Source organism: Mya arenaria, chromosome 8, assembly GCF_026914265.1.
Source record: "Mya arenaria isolate MELC-2E11 chromosome 8, ASM2691426v1".
NCBI classification, from domain to species: domain Eukaryota; kingdom Metazoa; phylum Mollusca; class Bivalvia; order Myida; family Myidae; genus Mya; species Mya arenaria.
This window is the reverse complement of record NC_069129.1, coordinates 68092575-68120378: the sequence shown is the minus strand read 5'-3', so window position 1 is coordinate 68120378 and position 27804 is coordinate 68092575. Positions and strand designations below refer to the sequence as shown.

General features: G+C 36.6%; 2 protein-coding genes across 2 annotated transcripts; one reads left to right on the top strand and one right to left on the bottom strand.

Annotated features, from left to right (window-relative positions):
• Positions 1-21: 21 nt before the first annotated feature.
• Positions 22-27420, top strand: LOC128243215 (probable phospholipid-transporting ATPase IIB). Its single transcript, XM_052960824.1, has 26 exons — positions 22-139; positions 789-956; positions 4607-4745; positions 4969-5082; positions 5403-5570; positions 6712-6858; positions 7130-7210; positions 7563-7712; positions 7956-8045; positions 8761-8831; positions 9344-9509; positions 9740-9796; positions 10590-10826; positions 11243-11404; positions 11755-11847; positions 12184-12315; positions 13442-13564; positions 13716-13904; positions 20882-21026; positions 21260-21324; positions 21742-21830; positions 22465-22596; positions 22933-23041; positions 23319-23376; positions 24209-24412; positions 24847-27420. The coding sequence occupies exons 1-26, from the start codon at positions 78-80 to the stop codon at positions 24978-24980; spliced, it is 3285 nt and encodes a 1094-aa protein (XP_052816784.1). The 5' UTR covers positions 22-77; the 3' UTR covers positions 24981-27420.
• LOC128243216 (uncharacterized) lies at positions 15152-20037 on the bottom strand. The gene is made up of 2 exons (XM_052960825.1): positions 19916-20037; positions 15152-19732 (listed from the first exon to the last, which is right to left on the bottom strand). The coding sequence occupies exons 1-2, from the start codon at positions 19959-19961 to the stop codon at positions 18384-18386; spliced, it is 1395 nt and encodes a 464-aa protein (XP_052816785.1). The 5' UTR covers positions 19962-20037; the 3' UTR covers positions 15152-18383.
• Positions 27421-27804: the final 384 nt, after the last annotated feature.

Here is a 27804-nt window from a genome sequence, read left to right as displayed (position 1 = left end):
TTTTTCTAATTTTTAAAATATTTATTTGCTATTGAATCAAGCGGCTGTATCAATGGCGGAAGAAAATTGCAAAATCGATGCCAGCAAGAGGATTTTTTAGTCCCAGACGGGGATATCAACTTGTTTCAAGAAAATCATTGTACTATGAGTTAATCTTATCATTTTTACTCGAAGAAACTTTGTAATCTTGTATTTATTCCATGAATGAGATACGTTTAAACTTAAAAATATGATAGTACTTTCATTCTCCAACCTCTTGAAGGCTGTACATGTAATTTAAAATGACTCATTCTCATGAGAATTGAAACTAACAGTGTAGCAAAAAAATAAAAATATATGTTGAAGGTATAGGCTTTTTGAGAATCAAAATTCGTTTAAAATAAAAAAAACAAGAATGTCAAGTCAACATGTTCTGGAAAGTTCTAAATTAAGACAAGTTTGATCAACATTTGTATAAATAGACATCACAAAAATTTAGAAAAAGATCAGTCATTTGGACTGATAGCCTCTGATATTTTGTTGGGCTAAAATAAATTTTGTTGATCCGATCTGATTGATTTGTTGGCAATGTGTATTCTTCTGATTGGTACCTATTTCGGAATCTAATTATATCTTTAAAAGGATAATATTTTTGTTTGGAACATTTGGAACTATCCTTAAAAACATTTCAATGCTCATGACAAAAAAATTATCATTTTAACATTTCAGAAGTTTGCTTAATATATACAGCGACATATTCTTGTAATCTGGCTTTTTTTTACTTAAAAATGAATACTGTTTTATTTCAGGTCTTCAGAGGATGAGTCGCTAGATGAGATTCCCCTGATGTTGAATTCAGACGAGGTGTACATAATGGATGAAAATGAATCTCTCGTTCAAGCCCGGAGGCAGCGGCCTTATGGCCAGTCCCGACTCTCATACTGGTGCAATAACTTCCTGGACACCTGCTGTAAATGGTAAGAGGATAGAAGCGAAATATTACAATTCAATGTTAGATTATTTTTTAAATAGGATATATAAGCATACAAAGAATAGCTACAAACGGAATTATTTATTTTTGATGCAGAAAATATTATTTTAGAGATAATTGAACAGATAATTTTTATAACACATCCAGGGATCGAATTTAACGGTCGCTAACTCGCAAAATGCGAGTAAGAATCGAAAAATGCGAGTTGAAAATCCTGGCACTCGAATTTTTTTGCGCTTTAAAAACTCCTTTCCGACAGTTTACTGCATAATAGATAATCACGTGACAGTATATGGACGCTTGTCGCTGTGTACAAATGTTATTATCAGATATTTAAGTAAGCGCCTCGAAGATAATCACGTGACCGTTCATGGACGCTTGTCGCTATACTCAAATGTTATTATCGGATATTTAAGCAAGCGCCTAGGAGATAACTGTTTTCGTCTGGTTTGTGATTCGCAACTGCAAAAAAAGGTGGAAATTAACCACGTTTTGTTACGCGAAAAGGCCTGGAAAGGTGAAAAGGCCGACAGCGACGCGGGGGTTGACCGAAAAGCCCTCCAAAAAAACAAACCTAGCGAAAAGGCATTAATTGTCAGTACTTTGTCGCAAATCAAAAATTATCGGTCCGATTCTACGGCATCTGTCAGAACCGTCAAAATATAGGTAACGAAGTTGAACACCAAACTTTAGTATGCAACAAAAGAGAATAATGACAATGTTGATTTCAAAGTGTAGTGTGATGTTTATAAAGAATTCGCCAGCGATAAAACATCAACTGTAGGCATTACAGTATTTCATTTTTTATTTACTAAGCAAAAGTTTGCACCCTGCCCATATTACTTGCTAGATCCTCCATGCTTTGGTCACGTGTGCAACAGAAATTACCATCGAAAATTGTCAGTGTACACATATATATTTTCAAGAGAAAAACATCTACTCTGTGTAGGATTCGAGCCTATGAACCCCTGCTTGCAAGTCTGGTCCTCTACCCAACTTGACTTACCAGGTACTTGGCTACTCAAACGCCTTGAATGGCTAATACTGACTGTTACACTCCTCCCCACTTTACATTTTGAAAGTATAAACTTAGGTGGGGAGGAGTGTAGTCACTTACTACTAGTGATTTAAGGCTTTTGAGTAACCAGGAGCTTAGTTAGCCCAGCTGGGTATATGACTTAATCTATGTAAGAATTAAAAACAAAATGTAAAGGTTTATAGTTTATTCTTATCTCAGTGCACTTGATAAACAATGTACATACTGCTATAACAAAACTACTTGTTTATTTGGCAACTTACATGAAGTAAAACAGCCTTTAAATAACTGCTAGTGGAACCCACCATTTTGTTAGTTGAAAAAAATTGCACTAGCAAAAACTTGCTAGTGGCAAAAAAAGTTAAATTCGATCCCTGCACATCTGATTTTCAAATTGCTGTTAGTATAAATAAGGGTTGAATAAATACAAATGCATACAGTATTGAATTTTGCAAAATATTAAATAATGGGCTGTTTGTTCAGAAGTTTGTTAATAACATTTTTATTATGCCCCCGAAGGTGGGCATATTATAAATCGCACCGTCCGTCCGTCCGTCCGTCCGTCCGGCTCTGTAACTTTCCCTTGTATGGACAGATTTTAAAATAACTTGCCACATGTGTTCCACATACCAAGACGACGTGTGGCGTGGAAGACTCGTGTCCCTACCTCAAAGGTCAAGGTCACACTTAGTGTTTATTCACAATGGAGTGCTGCATATAAGGACATAGAGTATAGGTTGTCGTGTCCGGGCTGTAACTTTCTCTTGTATGGACAGATTATAAAATAACTTGCCACATGTGTACCACATACCAAGACGACGTGTCGCGTGTAAGACCCGTGTCCCTACCTCAAAGGTCAAGGTCACACTTAATGTTTATTCACCATAGAATGCTGCATATAAGCATAGAGTATAGGTTGTCGTGTCCGGGCTGTAACTTTCCCTTGTATGGACAGATTTTAAAATAACTTGCCACATGTGTTCCACATACCAAGACGACGTGTCGCGTGCAAGACCCATGTCCCTACCTCAAAGGTCAAGGTCACACTTAGTGTTTATTCACAATGGAGTGCTGCATATAAGGACATAGAGTATAGGTTGTCGTGTCCGGGCTGTAACTTTCCCTTGTATGGACAGATTTTAAAAAAACTTGCCACATGTGTTCCACATACCAAGACGACGTGTCGCGTGCAAAACCCGTGTCCCTACCTCAAAGGTCAAGGTCACACTTAGTGTTTATTCACAATGGAGTGCTGCATATAAGGACATAGAGTATAGGTTGTCGTGTCCGGGCTGTAACTTTCCCTTGTATGGACAGATTTTAAAAAAACTTGCCACATTTGTTCCACATACCAAGACAATGTGTCGCGTGCAAGACCCGTGTCCCTACCTCAAAGGTCAAGGTCACACTTAGTGTTTATTCACAATGGAGTGCTGCATATAAGGACATAGAATATAGGTTGTCGTGTCCGGGCTGTAACTTTCCCTTGTATGGACAGATTTTAAAATAACTTGCTACATGTGTTCCACATACCAAGACGACGTGTCGCGTGCAAGACCCGTGTCCCTACCTCAAAGGTGAAGGTCACACATAGTGTTTATTCACAATGGAGTGCTGCATATAAGGACATAGAGTATAGGTTTGTCGTGTCCGGGCTGTAACTTTCCCTTGTATGGACAGATTTTAAAATAACTTGCCACATGTGTTCCACATACCAAGACGATGTGTCGCGTGCAAGACCGTGTCCCTACCTCTAAGGTCAAGGTCACACTTAGTGTTTATTCACAATGGAGTGCTGCATACAAGGACATAGAGTATAGGTTGTCGTGTCCGGGCTGTAACTTTCCCTTGTATGGACAGATTTTAAAATAACTTGTCACATGTGTTCCACATACCAAGACGACGTGTCGCGTGCAAGACCCGTGTCCCTACCTCAAAGGTGAAGGTCACACATAGTGTTTATTCACAATGGAGTGCTGCATATAAGGACATAGAGTATAGGTTGTCGTGTCCGAGCTGTAACTTTCCCTTGTATGGACAGATTTTAAAATAACTTGCCACATGTGTTCCACATACCAAGACAATGTGTCGCGTGCAAGACCCGTGTCCCTACCTCAAAGGTCAAGGTCACACTTAGTGTTTATTCACAATGGAGTGCTGCATACAAGGACATAGGGTATAGGTTGTCGTGTCCGGGCTGTAACTTTCCCTTGTATGGACAGATTTTAAGATAACTTGCTACATGTGTTCCACATACGAAGACGACGTGTCCTGTGCAAGACCCATGTCCCTACCTCTAAGGTGAAAGATACACTAAGTGTTTATTCACAAGGGAATTCTGAATATAAGGACATGACAGTGTAGGTTGTCAAGTATGGGTGGTATTTTTTATGTTCAGAGGAAATTTAAAATAACTTGTCATATGTATTTGACACATAAAGGCAAGATCAACTTTTCATGTACTGACCTTGTTCGTAGGTCAATGTCACATTCGGGGGCATTCGTCACATACTGTGACAGCTCTTGTTATAACATGCTCCTCTTGCATGTTTGTGGATATTTTGGTGCATTTGGTTATTACAACTGTTCTTGTTTTGCAGTTGTTTGAGGTGTTGCTGTAGAAAGAAGGAGTATAAAGCCAGGACAATCCCACTGGGTCTAGAGCGAATGTCAGAAGAAAAATACCCAAAGAATGTTGTACGCAATCAGAAATACAGCATTATTACTTTCTTGCCAAAGGTTAGATTTCTAGATTAATATCATGTTTAAGTGGATACGTTATAAATGATATTTGATGCAAGATGGTGATTTTAAAAGTATTTAAAATAAGTTTCAAACATTTGAATAAAATGCCACTTACAGAATTTTGTAAATATTATTCTGTTCATTATCTAGAGTTGTGTGACAATACTAAAATCAATCTATATATATTCTAAATACATAAACCAGCAAATATTTTCAGGTTCTGTTTGAACAGTTCAAGTTCTTCCTCAACTTATATTTCCTGATCATGGCGAGCTCACAGTTCATTCCGGAAATCAGGATTGGCTACCTGTACACTTACTGGGGACCTCTGGTCAGTAGGCTAGAATAATTTGGAAGGTTATATGAATCCGTTTTGAACAGTTTTGTGCAACTGTTAAACCAGATTAAGTACTTTGTCTGACATTAATTTAAATATATACATATCTTTTGGGGATCTGAGTATGAGTTTTTATTATGGACAAGCACATGACTTGCTGAAATAGGCTTTTCTTTATGTATAATACATTTACTTATTTATTTCATTCTTAAATCAGAAGAAAAAAGTATGAACTTCTTCACAATATATATTATGTTTGTAGAAGAACAAAAATGAAACTGACAATAATTTGTATTAATTCCTGAATGTTTCAGTGTTTTGTGTTGTTTGTGACGATGTGTCGGGAAGCGGTGGATGATATCCGGCGCTACCGTCGGGACAAGGAGGCCAACTCACAGAAGTTCAAGATGTTCACCAACAGTGGTATTCAGCATGCACCCAGCTCAGGGATCAAAGTCGGGGACCTTGTGTTTGTTGAGAAGGTACATTAACAGAAATATTGTTTTTACATTTATCCAAAGGTAAGGTCATAAAATCTCTAAATCATGAATGAAAAACTAACCTTTGTCCTACTTTCACTATGTCAAAGTCTGCACATGAAACTGTTTTATTTTGTCAGAAATTCTTCACCGAAAAAAGAATACTTTCACTTCTGCTCTCAGTTAGTAAAATAAAAAAAGGAAAATAATAAAAGGAGCTGGTAGGACACTGGTTTGTTTCTTGAATAAGCTGGTTGGACAATGGTTTGTTTCTTGAATGAGCTGGTTGGACCATGGTTTGTTTCTCAAAATGAGCTGGTTGGACACTGGTTTGTTTCTTCAATAAGCTGGTTGGACAATGGTTTGTTTTTTGAATGAGCTGGTTGGACCATGATTTGTTTCTCAAAGTAAGCTGGTTGGACCATGGTTTGTTTCTGGAAATGAGCTGGTTAGACACTGGTTTTTTTATCGAAATGAGCTAGTTGGACACTGGTTTGTTTCTTGAATGAGCTAGTAGGACACTGGTTTGTTTCCTGAATAAGCTGGTTGGACAATGGTTTGTTTCTTGAATGAGGTGGTTGGACCATGGTTTGTTTCTCGAAATGAGCTGGTTGGACACTGGTTTGTTTCTTGAATAAGCTGGTTGGACAATGGTTTGTTTTTTGAATGAGCTGGTTGGACTATGGTTTGTTTCTGGAAATGAGCTGGTGGACACTGGTTTGTTTCTCGAAATGAGCTGGTGGACTATGGTTTGTTTCTTGAATGAGCTGGTTGGACCATGGTTTGTTTCTGGAAATGAGCTGGTGGACACTGGTTTGTTTCTTGAATGAACTGGTAGGACACTGGTTTGTTTCCTGGTTTGTTTCCTGAATAAGCTGGTTGGACAATGGTTTGTATCTTGAAATAAGCTGGTTGGACACTGGTTTGTTTCTGGAAATGAGCTGGTTGGACACTGGTTTGTTTCTCGAAATGAGCTGATTGGACACTGGTTTGTTTCTTGAATATGCTGTTGTTGTTTTCGGAATGAGCATTGTTAAAATTTGTGTGTTTTTTCCTCTTCTTAATTGACTTGTCATCCTACAATGCACAAAGTACAATGCTGTTAAGTAAATTAACCTGTCAACACTATGTATCTCGCCCATAGGACCAGCGAGTGCCAGCTGATATGGTGTTGTTGAGGACTACAGAGAAGTCGGGGGCATGTTTTATACGTACAGACCAGCTGGACGGGGAAACAGACTGGAAACTCCGGCTAGCTGTACAGGACACACAGAGGCTGCCTAGCAATGCTGTAGGTTGAATCTATTTTTATGCTTATCAAAGTTTTAGAATGATTTATGAAAGAATGAAACTGATTCACATGTCCCTTCAAACAAAAATGTAATTATCTGCTCTACTTGTAACTATTTCTTCCTTTAAAGGAGCAATAACAAAATATACTTTGGTCATTCACTCTAAAATTGTCTCTGTTAAAAGTTAAGATTGGTCATGTTCCATGTAGATTGTTTGTTAAAAGCATGTCGAACAACAGCAGATGTAATAACTGTTTGTAATTCCCCCAGGATTTGCTGGATATGCATGGGCAAGTGTATGCTGAGGCCCCACAGAAAGCCATCCATAGCTTTGTAGGCACCTACAGGAGGGTACGTGAATGGATTTAATTATCATGACTTTTATTTATTAATTAGATGAATATGCTTGGAATCCTTTTAGTTAATACTTTCTTATAGTTCTATAAATAATTGTGTTCCATGGTTGAGCAAATTACTAGTATTTTAGAAATGGGATTTATAAAACATTATCTTTGACCATCTTTCTAATATTCAGTTTCTTGCATATTTTAAATGTAAAATCCAAATTAAAAGTAAAAAACATGTTATTGTAATATAAATGAACAAGGGTGCTGATAAGAAATGAAAGAAAATAATCTATTTTCTGTGAAACAGGGTGTGAAATTTGGTGATGTTTAATGCTTGTTTCCCTTTTCCCATACAGATGGAGGTGAATGGTGCGGAGGAGCCGTTGAACATAGAGAACACGCTGTGGGCGAACACGGTGGTGGCGTCTGGCACTGCTCTGGGGGTGGTGGTCTACACAGGGGGTGAGAGTCGCAGTGTCATGAACACATCACAGCCAAAAAGCAAGGTAGCCTGGTATTTTTGAGTTTGCAATTTTAAAGGGAAAATCATTAATCTACAATTTAAGAAAAATGAAGTAGTTCATGGAATTCCATCTAGATCATGCATGCTTTATTGGTATTCAATATAACTTTTTTAAGTACTTTTCATGCTTTTTCACGACAACCTCACTTGAATGAAGTCTGTTCTTTTTATGATAGTTGCCTACTTTAATAACATAAAGAGATAATAACCCATCATCTCCCCACAGGTTGGCCTACTGGACCTGGAGATCAACACACTGACCAAGGTTCTGTTCTCAGCTGTTGTCGCACTCTCCATTGTCATGATCCTCCTCAAGGTAAACATTGCCTTACTCTTGATAAGAATAAGCAGAACACCATTTTTGTATTAAATTGAAAAGCCATGTGCATGTTACAATATGATTGTATTAAATGTGATGAATTAAATTGAAACACAGAGTGCATGTTACACTTTGATGTATTGAATTGAGACGCCATGTGCTTGTTACAATGTGATGTATAAAATTGAAACACCATGTGCATGTTACAATATGATTGTATTAAATGTAATGTAAATGCAGAGTGCATGTAACACTTTGATGTATTGAATTGAGATGCCATGTGCTTGTTACAATGTGTATATAAAATTGAAACACCATGTGCATGTTACAATATGATTGTATTAAATGTAATGTATTAAATTAAAATGCAGAGTGCATGTTACACTTAAATGTATTGAATTGAAAGTGCATGTGCTTGTTACAATGTGATGTATTAAATTGAAATGCAGAGTGCTTGTAACACTTTGATGTATTGAATTGAAAGCGCATGTGCTTGTTACAAAGTGATGTATTGAATTGAAACGCAGATTGCATGCTAGAATCTGACGCATAAAATTGAAATGCTAAGTGCCTTTTTCTATGCAATGTATTAAATTGAAACACAACAGGAACTGCAGTATCTTACGAACATGGCTGTTAAAAGATCAATACCGGTGTATTGAGTATTTCTGACTGCATATGTATTGTGAAGATGTTTTGTGTTCATTTCCAGGGCTGGGGCGGACCATGGTATCGCTACCTGTTCAGATTCATTCTGCTTTTCTCCTACATCATTCCCATCAGGTGAGATTTCTAAAAATGGCTATTTCTAAATACTGTTATATAAATCACATCTGCAGCTGATTTGCTTTTATCATGAAACCCTTTTTAAAAGGAACCAAAATAATATTGGGTCACCTGGATAAAAATCGACTTAATTGGACGTGGATTACATCAAGTAAAATGCAATCTAATTTGATGGTAGAAAATTAGCATCTTTTATGAAACGTTTCATCTAGATCTTGTTACCATGACATGTGTTCTTGACTGAGGTAAAAACTGCTCGTAAATAAGGTATAATTTATACATTAGCACAATAATTTCACAGGTTAATTTGGCTCTGAAATAAACAATGTTAGTTGCAGGTCTTGACATCATTTTCTATTTGAAGATGTAATATTTTGCAGTGACTAGTAAAAACTTGAACAACCTTCCTATATTGATGTTTATGTGACAGAGTGAGTACTGTCTGTATATTAAACAGTGTGTACCACATAGGTTTAAATGCTACATATACACAAACTTTGTGCCCCCAGTTTACGTGTGAACCTGGACATGGGCAAGGCCGTATATTCTTGGCTTATCACCCGGGACAAGCATATTCCAGGCACTGTGGTCCGCAGCACAACCATCCCAGAGGAATTGGGCCGTATCTCATACCTACTTACGGACAAGACAGGCACACTCACACAGAACGAGATGGTAAGGCTATTTGCATAAAATGAATTGTCAGGCTTTTTGCATGAAATGAATTAACAGGCTTTTTGTATGAAACAAATTTAATGCCTTGATTCCAGACTTATACAGGAAAATCTTAGCATTTTTCACAAACATTGTAAGTATTTTACTGCTTCTGTATGATTTATGGTATATTTCAATATGATTATCTGGCATCAAAGTATCACATTGAACTTCCCTTGACTCTGTTTCAGGTGTTTAAGAAGCTACATTTGGGAACAGTTGCCTTCACACCAGAAACAAATGATGAGGTTATATTTGTGTTCATATTTTGTATTTCAACAAATACTTGAAACTTTTAGGCTTATTAGTATGTTCATGTTTAATACATGGTTGTTGTGCTTGAGTTATCCTTGTAAAAAGACAGGGATAAAGCTAGAAGGAGACTTGGAAGAAGGTGTCCATATTTGAGATGAGGGAGAGGTTTTTCTCTATATATAAACGGGTATATTGTCCATATTGGCAAAAACCTGATTCTCCATAGTATGTGTAACATTATCAAACTGATATGGTATTGGCTTGATACCAATACCAACAAAAATACAATAACAAACTTCTACCATCAAAACGATACAGTACCATTCTCTATGTTTTTACATGTTAAGATTTACTTGCATATTTTGAGAATAATATTTGACACTTGATATTAAACTGATAACTAAACTAAACATAATTAAAGACATCTCAAAAGATTGATTTTAAATAACATTTTTTTAAATTCGTACTTAACATTTATGCACAGTAATTTTGCATCCAAAATAAAATTTAGGAACTTCGGGACTGCATGCAATATTTGAAATGGAGGGGCCCATGTATTTCTTTACAGAAACATCATACTGTTACAAATGAAGGTGATATTTTTTTAGATAAGTTTTCTTATGAGTTTTTATTACACACAATCTTTTTCAAATACTCGTTCTGGCACTGGTTACTTTTTGAAATGAATACTACCTGGTACAAAACAAAAAAAGTTTTTGGTAATGTACCATTGTTCTATATATTACCATGTACATTCCCATTATAGTTATATTTTGATCCATACAGGTGATAGCCCACCTGAAGACAGCCTACTCCTCGGGGACACAGACTGTGACACGCCAAGGCACACCGGTCCGCCGCACAGTGGTGACACGCATCCAGGAGGCAGTGACAGCGCTTGCACTCTGCCACAACGTGACACCTGTATATGAGGACAAGAATGAGGAGACTGCCGCATTACAGACAGAGGCAGACATGCAGAGCCAGCAGACAGTGGTCTACCAGGCATCAAGCCCCGACGAGGTGGGTGACTGGACTGTTAACATACATGTACATTATTCCCATTCCATGGCACCTCTCTTTGGAAATGATTACTTATGTATAGAACATCCCCATTCCATGTCATGTCCCTGTGGAGATAAATTACTTAAGTATAGAACATCCCCATTAATGTGGTATAGAAGCTGACACATACATCTATAGTTTTTAAACAAGCAAGATTTCAATGCTTCAATAAAAATAATATTTCTGCATGTAATTTATATCTACTATCTGGACAACATCAGGCTTTATTATAAGTTGCTTTTGAATGTTTATGCTCTTTGTTCAAATACATGTATGCATCTAAAATGAGTTTTCTTTAAATTTCTTTCTTGCTACAAAAAGATCAATGGTATATGCATAGCCTTATACAATCTGCATGTTGTCCTATATCCCAGGTTGCACTGGTGAAGTGGACGGAGAGTGTGGGGTTGCCATTAGTGCAGCGGGACCTCAACTCCATGCAGCTGCGCGCTCCAAGCGGGGCCTTACTATCCTACCAGATCCTCGACATATTCCCCTTTACCTCTGAGTCCAAACGCATGGGCATTATTGTAAAGGTGGGCTGCCTTTTACTGCTATATTGAATATGATATAAATGTATTGCCAGTATTATTTTAGAGATGAGGTGACAATTGGCTGGATACATTTTAAAGAGTGTATTTGTTTCACATTATGTGTTGTTAACGTTTCAGTACTATTATAATTGCAAATAATATTTTGATATTAGTGGTATGAATATGTGTGTGAATTCTTTTGACGCCAATGTTGATTGGAGATTTAATTTTAATTTCAAATAGGTATGAATTTGAGTTTGGTGTTAATGGTTTTTTTGTATAGATATTTTCTTTAAAAATATTCCAAATTTATGAAACGCTTTTGACATTTGTAAATGTATCTGTGTTTTCAGGATGAGGACTCTGGTGAGATTGTGTTTTACCTGAAGGGTGCAGACATGGTCATGCAGTCAATTGTCCAGTATAACGACTGGCTTGAGGAAGAGGTACACTTCTGCCTAGAAATTGGATCAGAAATGATCAGACTAATGTTAGCGATATCTAGTGCTACCATAAGTCTCATCATTTCTGTTTAAATTTAATGTCTCTTAATTTGTTCTGAAATAAAAATATAAAATACATATCATTCAGGTTCCTGTCTGGGTTTTGAATTCAAAGTAAATGAGAGACATGTAAGGACATTTTTGGTTGATTTCTATCTTAAATAAGCTAGCTATTACCCATTAATCATGCGGTTTTGTATTATTTCAAAGCAGCACATCTTGATTAGACATTTCACATTGAAAAGGCTTTTCTTTAACACCCAATATCTTCGGTTTCAGTGTGGTAACCTGGCTCGTGAGGGCCTGAGGACGCTGGTGGTTGCCCGGAGGATCCTGACAGCAGACCAGTACCAGGATTTCCAGTCTCGCTACCACCAGGCCAAGATGTCTGTACAGGATAGGAACATTAAGGTATGCAGCATGGACAAACACAACAACCATGGGGGTTGTTTCAGTGAAGATCTGACTTGATTTTAGTGGTGAATTGAAATAGTTTCATTATTTTGCCACACATTTTTGTGAATTGAACGTTAGCCAACATTGAAAATGAACATGTAGTTGAGGAAATAAAAACAATTTATGTACTGCCATATGTGACATTTATACAGATTTAAGATTATTGAAGTTGCGACTAAGATCTTTTGATGAAACGGCCCCAGGGTACAGGATCTTAGTCGCAACTTGCTTCATAAGACTTGAATCTGTAGGAGCCTCAGTTGGCAGCAAGCTTATTCCATCCTTTTCCTCGACTGTGTTTTCAACTTAAGTACTGGCTTAAATTCCGTTTATTCAAATCATACTTAAGATGAAAATAAGATAATATAATTTCATTGTATGACAATAATTTTCATTGAAAAAGGCCCCTGTTGCAGACAGTGCTTTAGCAACTTGTGGGGTATTTGACTTAAGAATACTCAAGTATTTGTCTCAATCATGTCTAAATGAAACTGTACTCGGACATTTTCGGATTTTTAGCTCTGATGGCACAGTGTCGGTTGTCCATGCATCCGTCAGTAAACAATTGCTTGTGATTGTGATAGTCTTAAATTCTGGTTGAATCTCAATCAAATTATATAGTAGTTGGACATTCATAAGAGCTCGGTTCCTTTCATAAACCAGCCAGATTCGCTTATGCATGACTGTATTATGGCCCTTGGCATGAGCTTATGAACACAACAGAGCCTCCATTTATTACCTGATGTAAACTAAACTTCAACAGTACCAGTAGTTAGATATTGACCAGATCATGGTTCCTTTTGAAAACCAGCCAGATCCGCTATGCTTGCCCTATATGTACTTGCTGTGGTTAGAAAGTGACCAAGCAGGCCTTGCGAGTAGAGCATAGGCCTCATGGGCCTCTTGTTTTAACAATCTTCTTTAGACAAGCTTTTGTTATGTGGCTGTTTAGGTTTTTTAACATGTTAGGTAAAAAAACAGTATTTGTCCCATGATTCTTGAGTTTAGTCTTTGACATTGTTTGCATACTGCTTCTCCTTGTTTGAATCTGGGCCAATGACCTTATATATTATTGTTGCAGGTCCAGGGGGTGGTTGAGAGCCTGGAGCGTGACATGGAGCTGCTGTGTATGACCGGGGTGGAGGACAGACTTCAGGATAATGTCCGACCCACGCTAGAGATGCTCCGTAATGCTGGTATCAAGGTAAATATTTTGTTCACAAAATAGTTATCTGATTTAGTTATTGCTTGGTTGAATATGATGCAAAACATTGACCATAAGGAATCACAAGTGTTTTTATAATACATGTATTACACTCATCACTGTTTAATGTAGGACTATGTGTTTTGTACAGATCTGGATGCTGACGGGAGACAAACTAGAGACGGCCACGTGCATCGCAAAGAGTTCAAAGCTAGTGTCCCGGAACCAGGACATCTACACGTTCAAGAAAGTGACGGGGCGTACAGAGGCCCACCTTGAACTAAACAACCTGCGCAGGAAACAGGACAATGCTCTTGTTATCACGGGGGACAGCTTACAGGTAGGGTTAGGTTTTGTTTTAAGGAACCTTTTACTGAATAAAACTAAAGATTTTTGAGGTTATTTTAGCGAGGTTTGTTTTCATAATATAGATCTTCAATATGTATAAACGTTACAAATGGCAACACATTGATTTTTTTTTCACTTCCTTAACATTGTATTAATTATTTATACTGGATGAAGTTTAATTCGCTCAAATATGTAGCAAAATGATGAAACTGTGACACTTTAATTATCAACTTTTTTAAGTTCTTCATTGAATCGGCCCCCAGATGCATTTAATGATGTTTACAGTAATAAATACAATCCACTTTATATAAGTTGGTCTTTCTTTAAAAGGGAACAGCAGTTACATGACAAAGTGAAAACTTATACTTATAGAGGGCTTGGTCACTCTTGACTAATTGTTTTAATAACTAAAATATCTGATATCATCTTTTTAATAAACAAAACATTGAAGAATCTGTTTGAACCATTTAGAAAAGAATAAGACTTATGAGGTGTCCCAAATATTATACCCAAGCACAAACTACATATAGAAAGAATTCCTGAAACTGTTGTTGTGACATACACCAACCATAAACATGAATTCACACTTATTTTTACCCTTATTTTTTCATTAAATATTGAAATATTATATAAAATGACACTTCATGTTTTAAAAAAGCAAAAGTGTTCTTATCAGTGCAACAGTGTAAGAAATTCAGATTTGAATCTACGAGCCCATTCAGGCTACCAGATAGGAAATTTTACTAGCCCCAAACCAATTTTACTAGCCCAAACATAAACACCATATTAAAAGTATCACTCATTTGGAAGAATTTATGGAAGTTTCAATACGATTCTTACTACTAATCGAGCACCCTCATTCATTTTCAATAATTATAAAATTTAATGTTCCTCAATCTGGACAAGTCAATGCATCAATAATTTATAAAGCGTGAACTTCTCGCAGACTAAAAAAATCACACAAATTATACATACAATTAGTTCTCTTATCCAATGCATCCTTGTCAAATCCGATATGAACCAGCAATTGTGCAATGACAATTTTTTTCTACTTTCAGTTTCACTTTTAAGTTCAAGAAGTAAAAAAGCAAAACAAAAAATACTTGATGTTTCTATTGCCAATATTCCTTTAAATGTTATTTAAATAAATGGTAAAGCAATTTAAAGGTATATAATAGTACCTTTCTGTACTGTACACTGACAACGATTTAACTGTCCAACAGCTCTCCTTACTTTTGATTAAATTTCTCAGGAAGTAAACGGGCACCTGTTTCCTGCGCATTTAGGACGATGTTTGTAAAATATTAATTTTCTTTAACGCATTAAAAACTTAAAATCTATCATTTATTTTTCGACAATTATAAAATATATTTAAACAAAATAAATGAAGTATCAATTTTTGTATTGGTATTTAGCTTAGCTGCTTTTCACTGCCATCATATTTAGCGAAAACTGCCGAAGTTATCGTTAATTTACATAATGCAGGGCGGAGTTACTGACGTCATTGAGTTTGACTGCTGCTAATAGACACAGTTACTGGTTACAAACAGATCGATAAGCACTTGTCACTTCGGGCTTTAATTACTCTTGACATGTGTTTATATAACATAACATAACATTTATTCAGCAATAAACGTTAACCACATTCATAGCCAACATCAATTATATAACTTTGTCGTAAAAAGCAGACATGGTCAATAGAGGGATGTTGTATAATTTCTGACATATTTGTCACAATGGTTTTAGTTATCACATCATGTTAATTTCGTGATCGTAATATAAATGCAAAGTACATAAATTTACTAATATTTCGTAAAGTTTGTCTTGAATCTGATGACATCAAAGTTATAAACTTTTTTTTTGTAGGCTAATGGCAAAAATAAGGTTTAATTATTCTTTCCTGTCAAAGGAAAGAAAATCTGTAGCGCTAGAAGTTCTACTATTAAGATCTGCTATAACAAAGCATTTACTAAAGGGAGAATATTTCTCTAAACCAAGTTAAAAAAAAAGAGTCAAATTGGTTACTTTTGAATTAATTGGAGGAATATATGTATTACAGATGTATACATCCTCGCTAGAATTAAATCAATCTTTTGATAACTTTATCCAAAATATACCATGCTGATTTTTCTCAACGATTTCAAATTGTTTGCTTAATGATTTGCAATAATAGATTGATAAACCACCGCTATATCGGCCTTTCTTGATATTATGTGACTTACTACCGGTTATATGTTCACAAAGATAATCATTAATGTCTAGGTTTAAACAAGTATGCTCTAAAATCCATGTTTCTGATTGAAAAATAATATTATATTGCTTAATAATATCAATAAATTCAGTATCTTGGATTTTTCTGGAAAGGCCATATATATTCCAGGATAAGAGTCTTAAGTGCGATCCCTCTTGACTGTCCTAGGCACTGTTATTAACTGGGTCACACAGTTTACCGTTAACATTTTTGTAAGAGTTCGGTCTATGTACAGTTTGTTCCCTATGACTCTGGTCGTCTTTCCTCGATCCTTGGCTTTTTTTGAGAGAGGGTAGAACGCTTTACTGGCGTCACGATATTCCTGTGGTGATTGGATTCTGATTCCACGGCCTTGGTTTTTGAGAGCTGTTTTTACTTCCGACTCTATCGACTTCACTTGCACCTCCTCCCTTGAGGTGTATTTATGAAACTTAACAACAATGGGTTGCTTTAGCTCCCAGTCGGTGCGCACGGTCGAAGGCCATGTGGTCTGTGTTAAGCTGTAAGTGTAGCTTAATCAGGTCTTTTACTAGTTCGTTACTTTTAATTTTTCTGCTTCTTGTTGATAAGATTTTATGGATGTTTAAGAGTTCTTGCAAATTGTGTCTAAATGTTTAACTTGTTGTTGTAGTGTCTTAAATTCTGTCTTTCGCGTGTCGTTTTCGTCGCTGATGAAGGCGCATGATTTCTCATTAATTCTCAATGTCATTAACTTTTGTCTCCACTGCACTCATTCTAGTGTCAAATTCTGTTAATTTTAAATGTATGGTACTAAGGGATTTTTCCATTTGGTCAAGTTTTGGGATTACAGATTTAATGACTTTAATGTCAGAGATTATTTCAACAGCCCATGGAGGTGGTGTATTGCCTGGTGGTCCAATTACTGGCGTGGAAGCTGCAAAGCCAACTGGTGTTTGTTTCGGAACTTGTTGGCCAAAATTCATTATGGGCGAAGTGTTTGGATTCATAACACTTGATACATAAGAATATGCACTATTGTAAAAATCCTTGTCGAAGCTTGTGTTTGTATTAGTCACACTCTCTGGTTTTGAACACGCTGTGTTGATATTTGAAGTATGGCGGTCACTCAGTATGATTTCTAATGATGAACTTGCCTTTTGTTTTCCTACCTTTCTATGTCTTTTAAGTTCCTTGTTAGATTCCTTATTGTTATCCGACATGTATATGCTTTATAAATTGTCACTTTATTTCAATTTGTAAGTCCAATGACACGGTCGCTTGAGTTGCCTGTTAGGACGCATTCTTAAATATTAAGCGTATAAAAACACGATGCTTTACGCGTTTAATTGGCATGTGTTTTTTTTGTTAAATTACATTTGGAAAAAATGGTAGCCCGCTCAGCTAGTTTTTACAGAAATCCGGTAGCCCGAGCTGAAATTCGGTAGCCTTGGGCGATCAGACAACCGCAAATTCCGAACACTGGTGCAATAACATTAGAGTTTATGTTTTATGCTCAGGAAAGGAGGCGTATAGTTAACGCCTCTGTCAATCCATCTGTCTGTTAAGATATCTCAATCCAATTTTAGCATTGTATTACATAAGGGTATTACTCTGACGCCAGTGGTTGCAGGAAACCACCTTATGCACATCCAAGTCCATGGAAATCTATTTATTGGTGGGATTTTAATGAAGCTCCTCAGAATTTGTATTAAATGAATACAATTTGTTATCTCATTGTAAATGTTTGCCTTGGACAACAACATTGCCCAAAATCTCAGCCTTGTAACTATTCATCGAACTTCACTCCATTTCATATCTACTCTTCATGTTCTACCCATAGCTTTAAACCATTAACATGATTTCAATCAAACCTCATACACTTGTAGAACATCCTAGGGGAGTGTGTCACAAATAATCTTCATGCTTCAGCTTGAGGGGGAAGGTCACTCTTACAGATGGGGATTTTATATCTATACTGACCTTCTCTCTCTCTGCCTACTGGTCATGTTCTAATATTGATGGACATTGACTGACACTGTTTAGGAGATTTCCAATTATTCAAACACATGTAGTCTGCTTTTGACACAAATACCGAAGTAGCTGTCAAATGACACATGGCACATAGTGAAAGGTATAAGGGCAGCACGTCACATTCTTGCACTCAAAAAGGCATCACGTTGCTTGGCAGTGTTCATCTTGTGTGTGCCATGACACTCCCACAAATTGTTTGTCATACTCTATGTTCATAATTCTTTGTTGTTATGAAAGTGCCTCGTCAATCTTAGCCTGCAGTATTGTCTGCCTGTCCTGCCCCGCATACTGCCGCCATTCTGGCCACACCATGTCATTGATTGTGTGGTTGATGCCTGCATGTTGGGGGTCGTTGGTGATCAGGTCCAGTCTCTCCTCATAGCTCCTGCCTGGCCGCCAGTGCATGGCCGTGATGTTCATTCTCACCAGGTCATATCTCTCTAACTCATTCCTGTTGTAGCTCCTCTTGGCTAGTTCATTATGGGACATCTCCAAGGCATCCTTGAATCTGTGTAGTCGCAGTATTACCGCAGGTCCTTCTTGTATCAGCTCCTCCAGCTTGTCTGTAACCTGTAGTCTTATTTCTGAAGATAATTTTCCAATAAGCAGGTTTCTGCCTGGTATCATGTAGTATGGCAGGTAATTGTCCTTCACACATTGTTGTAATTTATTCAGGCATAGTGTCAGTGTGTTGAGAAGGTTCTCTGGTGTGAATATGTCTGAAGGGTTAGATTCTACTGTCCAGTAAATAATATTTTTCATCATATATGAAGAAAGGTCGTCACAAATGGGTTTCAACTCATGTTTGTTGACCTTCTTCATGATGATATAGAGCTTGTACTGGGTCTCAGTGAGACTCTTGGTAAGGAGGAGTTCCCCAGGGATGAAGCAGACCCGCCACTCCCGGCCCCTGTTCTGGCTCCCCATACACCCCACAGGGACCAGCTGAGCCTCTTGTTTTGCCACCTTCTCAACCAGCCAGGGCTGGGGCCAGCTGTGGGGGCGGGAACGTTCTATCCACTCAGAAAGCATGTTCCCGGAACATGCACATGGTAGAGCAAAGACTATCTCTACCCGATATTGTCCCCTCGTCTGTGGGACAGCAGGGCCTGTAATATCCGCTGCCTGGAAATTCGGATTCATTTTTGCATGTGAGGATTTTGATGCATGTTGTGTGTAGATGAAGCTGGATATATACACATCACCATCAACACTTTCTTCCAGTGAATTTTCAATATTGTGATGAACACGGGATCCTTTCTTCAATAGTTTCAGCAAAAAATGTCCAGGATGGCAGGTTTGAGCATCCATAGTAAAAGTGGTATCAGTTTCATCATACGTTTGGCTGTTATCTAATGAACATTGTGCATATCTATGGATATTAAGGACATCCACATCACTCTCTGTACGAGATGAGAATCCCTCCCCCTTACTGCCGGCCGTGATTCTGAAGAAGTCAGTGTCGACCTCGTTCAGTTTTATATCCCGCTCCCAGTACACAATACGCCTCTGATGAACCATCTCCTGGCTGTATCCCAAGTGGTCCATAACATTGTGAACCAGCCTTGACCTCTCACCTGTAATATACAGCAAGACAAATCATACACATTGTCCACATTTTACATAAAACTTCATACAGGTATAAGTACTACTATCATTTACACATGGAAGTTAATTATAATAGCTATTTCAATGCAGAATATATAGTTCTCTTTAAGAACATGAACATTCAGTATTCCAGACTGAGCCATTGTACTTACCATTACTATTTCCATCACTCTTGTCATCATTCTTACACTGTGTCATTATGATATTAATGAAATATACATTTCATGGTTAAAATGTCGACCTATTTCTCTATGAATCAGATTATAATACTGGGATCCCAAATGAATTATTTTTAGATGTTTAAGTCTTATCAACATAAAGGGAAAACAACTGTGATCAAGTTGCTAAATTCTCCTGTTATCTCCCTTAGTATTCCTGTTTTTTATTTTGTTATATAAAAGAAGCATTCATATGATCTAGTCTAAATAATTAAACATTATTTTCAGTATTTTTCGAAATCCTAAAATCTTTGAGAGATTTGCCATCTCAAAAACAGTTAAAAAACTCCTGACCTACAATTAATTGGGCTATAATATGACAATGAAATAATGAAATTATAATATGAATACACTTTTTAGTTTCATCCATTACATGAGCACATTTTACATATGTGCATTTAATGAAGGATGATACTATAACATGTCCTAGTACTTTACTCGCCACCTTTTCCTCATGTTTCTGGTAGAGGTATGCCTGGACTTCTATGAGCAAGTGTTCTCAATAAGAACCGGCTGCTGGCCAAAATAGATGGTTCAAATGGCAATGGGGCCGGTTCAAATATGGTCAGTTACTTAACTATTTGAGACAGTTCAGCCAAAACTTAGTGTGGACCCTGTATTTGTGGAGCTGGAGTGCGCGTGGGCATCTTTTGGGGTGTTTGATTGCATCATTTCCCCATATATCTAAGCAGGTATCCCTGGACTACCACAAAGATGGACTTGTTGAGCTGGCCTACCACTGTTGTCTGTGTGATGTGTTTGGTTACACCATTTCCCCATGTTTTTGGTACAGGTATGCCTGGACTAGTATGAGCGAGCATGTGTTTGTGGAACTGGCTAATGTTAGTACCAGTTTGTAGTTGTGTTTTATTACAACTTTTCCTCTTGTGTCTCATGCAGGTATGCCTGGAGTACTATGAGCATGAGTTTGTGGAGCTAGCTTGCCAGTGCCCGTGCGTGGTCGTGTGTCGCTGCTCTCCCACACAGAAGGCTGACATTGTCAAACTCCTCCAGGTCCACTCTGGCCGGAGAACATGTGCAATAGGTGAGACATCCTTTATAGGGAACATCAATTGTAACAACATTTACTAGATAAATGATAAGGAATGAAATCCTCCAAGTGTGAGAAAATTTTCAGTGGAGTTGTGAAAAAAGTACACAGGATTTAAAAAAAATCACAACACAAGGCGATAAGTGTATTTTTCAGCACAAAGAAGTTTTGAATGATTTCGTGGCTATTTTCAGTTTGTTTTAACTTTCTGACCTGAAATGTTACAGGTGATGGAGGGAACGATGTCAGTATGATACAAGCAGCAAATGCTGGCATTGGGATTGTAGGAAAGGTAGGAAATACAGTCAGACGTTTCAAGATTGCTTCACATTAACCTTTGTACATTTAATTTTCTGAGTACTTAGAGCTATATCAGTAAAACATATAACCCACGGGGAGAAGGCAATTATTTAAATAGTATATTGGTGGGTGTCTTTTTTGCTAATTTGGACCCCTAAAGGGTAAATTTGCTTCTGTAGGGGGGTGGTATATTTTAAAAGTGCCTTTCTCCCGAGGGTTATATGTTAAAATGGAATAGCCCTTATATGTTTTGTATGTGTTCCTTCTCTATTAGAAAAAGAAGTACTAGTATTCAATTAATATTTCAATCATTCTTGGGTTGAAATATTCTTGCTATAAGCAGCCGATCATGTTCAATAAATGCTGTAAAGGTCATAGTAACACATTCTTCCCTTCCGCACTTTCTCAGGAAGGTAAGCAGGCTTCGATGGCAGCCGATTTCTCCGTGAACCAGTTCAGCTATATAGGCAGACTTCTCATGGTCCATGGCAGGGACAGGTAGGCTAGATTGCTGGGTTCTCGTACATGTAGTTACCTCAATGCTTGCAATCAGTGCCTGCTTATTCTGTATGAACTTGAGTGCTTGCACTAAGCTCACAGAAGTTGATGTATTATTATTCATTTATATGAATTTTGTTTATATACACTGTAGTCATAAACTGGAGATGATTTTGATTTAAGACTAAATAAAGGAAAGCTAGAGATTCCGGGTAATATCACTTGAGGCTTAAGTCCAGGTTTTGAGCATTACATCAGTCATCGAAATAAGTCTTTTGATGAACAAGACGGAATTCATATACTACTGCTTGGCATTACATTTTTGAACAAGCCCTGCTGTATAAAACCCAGGATTTGAGCAAGCCTGGAAAGCATTTAACTAGTGCAGGGCTTGCGGGCTTGTGCTAATTTTGACCACTGTTACATGCTAAGTGAATGCACATGTTACTATTCATTGTATTATTTTTTTAATGTAAAAGTTAACATTATTGGCCTGCTGGTGACATTATCAGCTGTGCAAGTCTGTGATCCAAAGCTTAATGATCATCATCTATAAATCATATTTTGTAAGAACTTCAAAAGGTACAGGTGATGTAGATATAAAGAATATTGCTAAATTATATATATATTCCAGCTACAAGCGTTCTGCATCCCTGGGGCAGTTTGTGATCCATCGTGGGCTGATCATCTCCACGATGCAGGCTGTGTTCTGTTCTGTGTTCTACTTCGCCTCCATTGCTCTCTTCCCAGGGTTTCTCATGGTTGGGTAGGTCATGTTTATATCTCCTGTGGTATATCATACCCATACTTTCAAGGCAAAGTATACAAGAAAAGGGATGTTATATTTCCTACCACATATCCACGTACATGTATGAATTTGAGATTGTCAACTCAACATTTTAAGGATTTAGTGTAGCCCAATTATAAAATATTCATTTCGTAGATAAAGAGAAATAGGCAGGTTTAATTTGTGTTTTCATAAATTTACTTAAAAACATTTTGAAGAAATTGTCACCAACATGAAATATGTAAGGAAATCCCTTTAAAAACAGTAACACATCTCATCTATGTACGGTATATACAAATGTATTGCCTTTGCCAGGTATTCAACCATCTACACAACATGGCCGGTGTTTTCCCTGGTGCTGGACAAGGATGTAACCCCGGAGACTGCCCTCATGTACCCTGAACTATACAAAGATCTCACTAAGGTATAGCACATGTACAAATGGAAAGCCCGGTTATGGATAAGTAATTTAAATTTTCACAAAATTAAGATATGATAAGAAGTTAAAATCTGAACTGTATTCTGCGAATGATACAATGATTTTTTTCATTAAAGGAAAACAATTTTTCATTTTTTTTATTTTGTTAAAAATATTATCTGCAATATTTCAGATTTTCAAAACATGTAACGAAGTATGACAATTTAGCTGTAACAGTTGAATTAAAAAGATAGAATAACTTGGAACTTGTGTGTATTTTCAGGGTCGGTCGCTGTCATTCAAGTCATTCTTTCTCTGGGTTCTCATCAGCCTTTACCAAGGTAAGACATGATGTGGAAAACTGCATTGTAAGCAAAATACATATACAAAATATCATATTTAACAGGAATTCACTTGCAGGATATGGCTCTTTTCCTTGAAAGTCAAAGTTCACAACCATCTGAGGCAAAAGTGATTACCTGTATATCTAATTCATTTCATACCATGTCACAAAATATTGCATTATTTAAACATTAAGTATGGGCACCTGGGCAGAAAATCTGTATTTCACAGTGATTTCTGATCCTATTTCACACTGTAGCCTAGTGCCATGGCAAGTCCACTTCCACAAACTACACCAAAGAAATATGTCGTTTGTACATTGAATATTATTGTGTGTGGGTTTTTTTAACAATTTGTTTTATTTCAATGATACTCTAATTATATGTATGATCGGTTGATCTTTGGGATTGTATCACTTGTCATTACCTGCATAAAAATACACTGTACTGGACCTGCAGTCTCATGCGATATGGACTTAATGCAAGCAACACCAAGTGCTACAGCCCCACATATCAACAGACTAACATAACATTACCTACGTCAAAATCTCTGAGACACCTATTAAAGCATTTCAATAATTTTTTATCACTGTATAGGCTTCCTAAAAATATTATTTATTTCATTGTTAAAAGGCTCCCTATCTTCCTTTTTTGCGGGGGGGGGGGGGGGAGTAGAGTACTTGGTACGCATGGTAAAGTAACTAGATTTTAATTTTAAATTTGTGGAAAACAACAATTTCTAAGATGTTGTCAGAGGGGAAGAGCTTTAAATCACCCCCTTATATTTATTGAAAATTCCCTGATTTGCTTACATATACACTACCCCTTGCAGGTGGTATCATCATGTATGGGGCATTCCTGCTTTTTGAAGATGAGTTTATTCACGTGGTGGCCATTACGTTCACCTCCCTCATCCTCACAGAGCTAATCATGGTTGCCATGACAATACGCACATGGCACTACCTTATGGTCGTGGCCGAGCTTGGCAGTCTGGCTGTCTACATCGCCTCTTTAGTTGTGCTGAGGAACTACTTTGGTATGTACTTTAAGAGCGTTAAGGCAGCTCTTAAATACTCTGAGATGAGTGATTTGGCTGAACAGGGACATATTTTTGTTATTTGGTATATATTTATTAGAAATGGAACTTTCATAAATCTTATATCTGTATAAACATCACAGTTCGTTTTTGTTTTCTCAACTTTGTTCTATTTAGTATACTGTCTAGTTTAATCCAGTCAATAATATTATTTTAATTTACGATTAAAATTACCGAAGATATTTATAGAAACAGTCCCCTGGTGTACATGTAATCAAGTCTAGAAATTTTAAGTTTTAAGATCAGAAGTTCTGTGAATCAGCCGTAAAAGTTGTATCAATACTTATTGCAGTGAGATGTACACTAGTTTTCAAAAATCTACTCATATTACTTATTGTATGACTTGAATCATAATAACAAAGGATGAATTTCAGACCCCATATTCCTGGGCACATGGGGTTTCATCTGGAAGGTCGTGGTGATCACATGCGTCAGCTGCATACCGCTCTATATCGCCAAATTCCTCCGCAAGAAATTCAATCCACCGGTCTACGCAAAACTGACTTAATGAGACCATGTCAGACTTTTACCTTAGTAATCTTGTTTATTTTTGGAAGGAATTGAAACAATATCTTGTTGAGAAGAACATTTCTTTAACTTGGATTTAACAAAGCTTGTAAATACCATTCCTGTGTTTCGAGTAGCAAAGCTGCAATGATATGCAACTATTAACATGCTGAATATTTTGTTTGTTATGTTTGTTGTGTGTTTCTACAAACATGGTGCTTTGTTTCATGCATTAAAACATGTACATTTTAAACATTTACATTTTGTAAAAGTGTTGAGAAATGTTGAATTTCATATTGTTAATGAATGTCTATCCATATGTTACACGTACATATATATCACTTGCTGACCTACAGCTGACTTGAGTGATCTTGACAATTTTAAATGAGTTTAACGGAAATAGAATTTGAGTATCGGTGGCAATTAACCTTTCGGATGCATTACGAATGTAGTACACATTTAATAAAACATTGTCTGTTGAAATGTATTTTGGAAAAAGAATAGGAGCATTACACTGTTGATGACATTATGAAAACAGGATTTTATATTTTTGTTGCCAAATATGTGTGTTTTAGTAAGATGTTTAAGTGCTCAGAACTGTGGTGCATATTTCTTGTTTAAGTTATTGAAGAATAACCATTCTTCTGCTGGTTGTGGACATACTGATGATGATGTAGAGTATTTATGTTCTGGTGAAGTGGGTTTATTGTGTGATTTGCAATATGTTTTATTATCAGGAAATAATATTGCATTATACAACAAGTAGGGTTTCAGTTATGGAAAGATGCTGCATCCTGTCCGTCTTTGGTAGCACCCTTCTGCCCTCCTGTAGACCAGCATGGGAACCCTTTTGCCTTCATAGAATTAAAAACATGACAAATAATATGTATGTTTTGATTCAAATTTGTTAATTATTATTACTTCAATGAAACAGGATTCCTAACATTTTCTGTGAAATTCAGAGTGTTCAAGTTTGCAATAGCTCGATTCAATCGGCCCGTTTCACTCTTATTACCTGAACCTTTCTGCAGCACCCTGACTAAAACCCTGTGATTCTCTAGGATTGAGTGTGTTACCAGTAGCTTCATTGAGTTACTGTTAACAATTTAAGGTAATAGATGTGTAGTCTATAATATGCAAGGGTGAAAAAGCATTGAATTACATTACAGGGTTAGAATGTAGAACTATTAAATAGTTGGTTTTATTATTCGCTAGTTGTCAAAAGATCTGGTAAATTACACCGTGTATTGGGGCAGTCCTTTTGGACCAGTGGACAAAATTTGAAAAGCATTGTTATAAGATGATGTACTGGTACAATATCTATTTTTTATCATTTTATTTTAATATCATTGCATACATTTTGAAAAAGAGATGAACAACGTATTAAGCTAATCCTAAACTTTATCCAGTTAGACCTATTATTATAAATACTAAGTGATATAACTATAATTTGTTCTTGATTTCATTTTTTTTATTTCTAATCATTATGTAATGATTGTTCACTCATGCATGTACTCATATCTTTATTTATTTATACCCCCATACAGATGTCTTTCAGTTGTGTATGTCTTATTCCGGGCCTTTGTGCCAGACACTTGTTTTGTTTCATGTTTTTTTGTGTTGATGTATGATACACAGTACGGTATAATGTACGAAGTATACCATTACATTTTTTTGCCCTATTTTAATCTTTAACTGTTAGATAGTATACTTAGATATGTACATGTATCTCATTCACTTTCATTTTATTCATTCCGTCAAGGTGTCGATGTTCCAAGGGTAGTAAGGTGTAACTCTGAAGCCTGGTGACCGCATAAAATTTTGGTATCATTTCAAACAATATTGTATACTGATAACATATATGTCATATTGTCTGGTTAGTGTAGTGGTTAGCACACTCCCTTTTCACTAAGGCATCCCTGATTGGATTGCCAACATGTAAGTTTCATTTGTGGTAACCAGTTTGACATGGGGGATTGCTCCGGTTTCCCCCATAATACACCAGCAACCTCTCACATAACCTTGTGCCAACAAGAGGGATTGATAAAATGTTGTTATAACTTCATTCACAATCAAAATTAAGATCAATAATCTGATATTTGTATGTAAAATATACGTCCGAAAAAAACACACTTTATTTCAACTGAAATCATCAATTAAATGGCCTGTTTTGCAATCTCCGAAGGCAAAAAAATTGTGTTTCCATTACTTTTCGGATTATTTTTTATGTATTTTCCTTTTTCTACTGATAAAACACTTTTGGTGACGACGTCGAAATACAATGTGGTCACCAGGCATCCAAAGTTCACCTACTTGTACACCGATTACCTTAATCTTTGAACACTTTTAGTCATATATACATGTACATGATGATGTGGCCACATATTTTATGGTTTATGGTCTTGTTTTATGGATTGATAAATTAATAAATATAAATTGTTCCAGTTGATTCTGTGTATGTTACCCAAGTTTTACTAACCTGCAACAGTCAATGACAATAATTGGAAAGTGATACATCTTGTACGCACCAATGATATTGGTCTAATGCAGATTCAAGCTTTTTGCAATTTAAACTGAGGATAAGAATTTTTAATAAACAACAAAGTACATGTATTTAATTAAAGCTAAAGTATGTTGGTTCTTTTATGAACAGTAACAACTTGTATTGCCCAGTCTGTCTATCCATCACATTGTTTCTGTCTGGAACAATATCATGGTCATATTATGTTCGATCTTGACCAGAATGTTTCCTTACATGAAATGTCGACTGCTTGTAAAAGTGGGTCACATGGGGTCAAAACTTGGCCACTAGGACAGATCCTAGA

What these genes read in the sequence shown, in the direction of transcription:
- LOC128243215 (XM_052960824.1), top strand. Translation starts at nt 78, where the DNA reads ATGCCAGCAAGAGGATTTTTTAGTCCCAGACGGGGATATCAACTTGTT. An exon ending in CACTCACACAGAACGAGATG is followed by an intron (nt 9,510 to 9,739) that starts GTAAGGCTATTT and finishes ACTCTGTTTCAG; the next exon opens with GTGTTTAAGAAGCTACATTT. An exon ending in TCTCATCAGCCTTTACCAAG is followed by an intron (nt 23,377 to 24,208) that starts GTAAGACATGAT and finishes TACCCCTTGCAG; the next exon opens with GTGGTATCATCATGTATGGG.
- LOC128243216 (XM_052960825.1), bottom strand. Translation starts at nt 19,961, where the DNA reads ATGACACAGTGTAAGAATGATGACAAGAGTGATGGAAATAGTAATG. An exon ending in GAGTGATGGAAATAGTAATG is followed by an intron (nt 19,733 to 19,915) that starts GTAAGTACAATG and finishes TGTATATTACAG; the next exon opens with GTGAGAGGTCAAGGCTGGTT.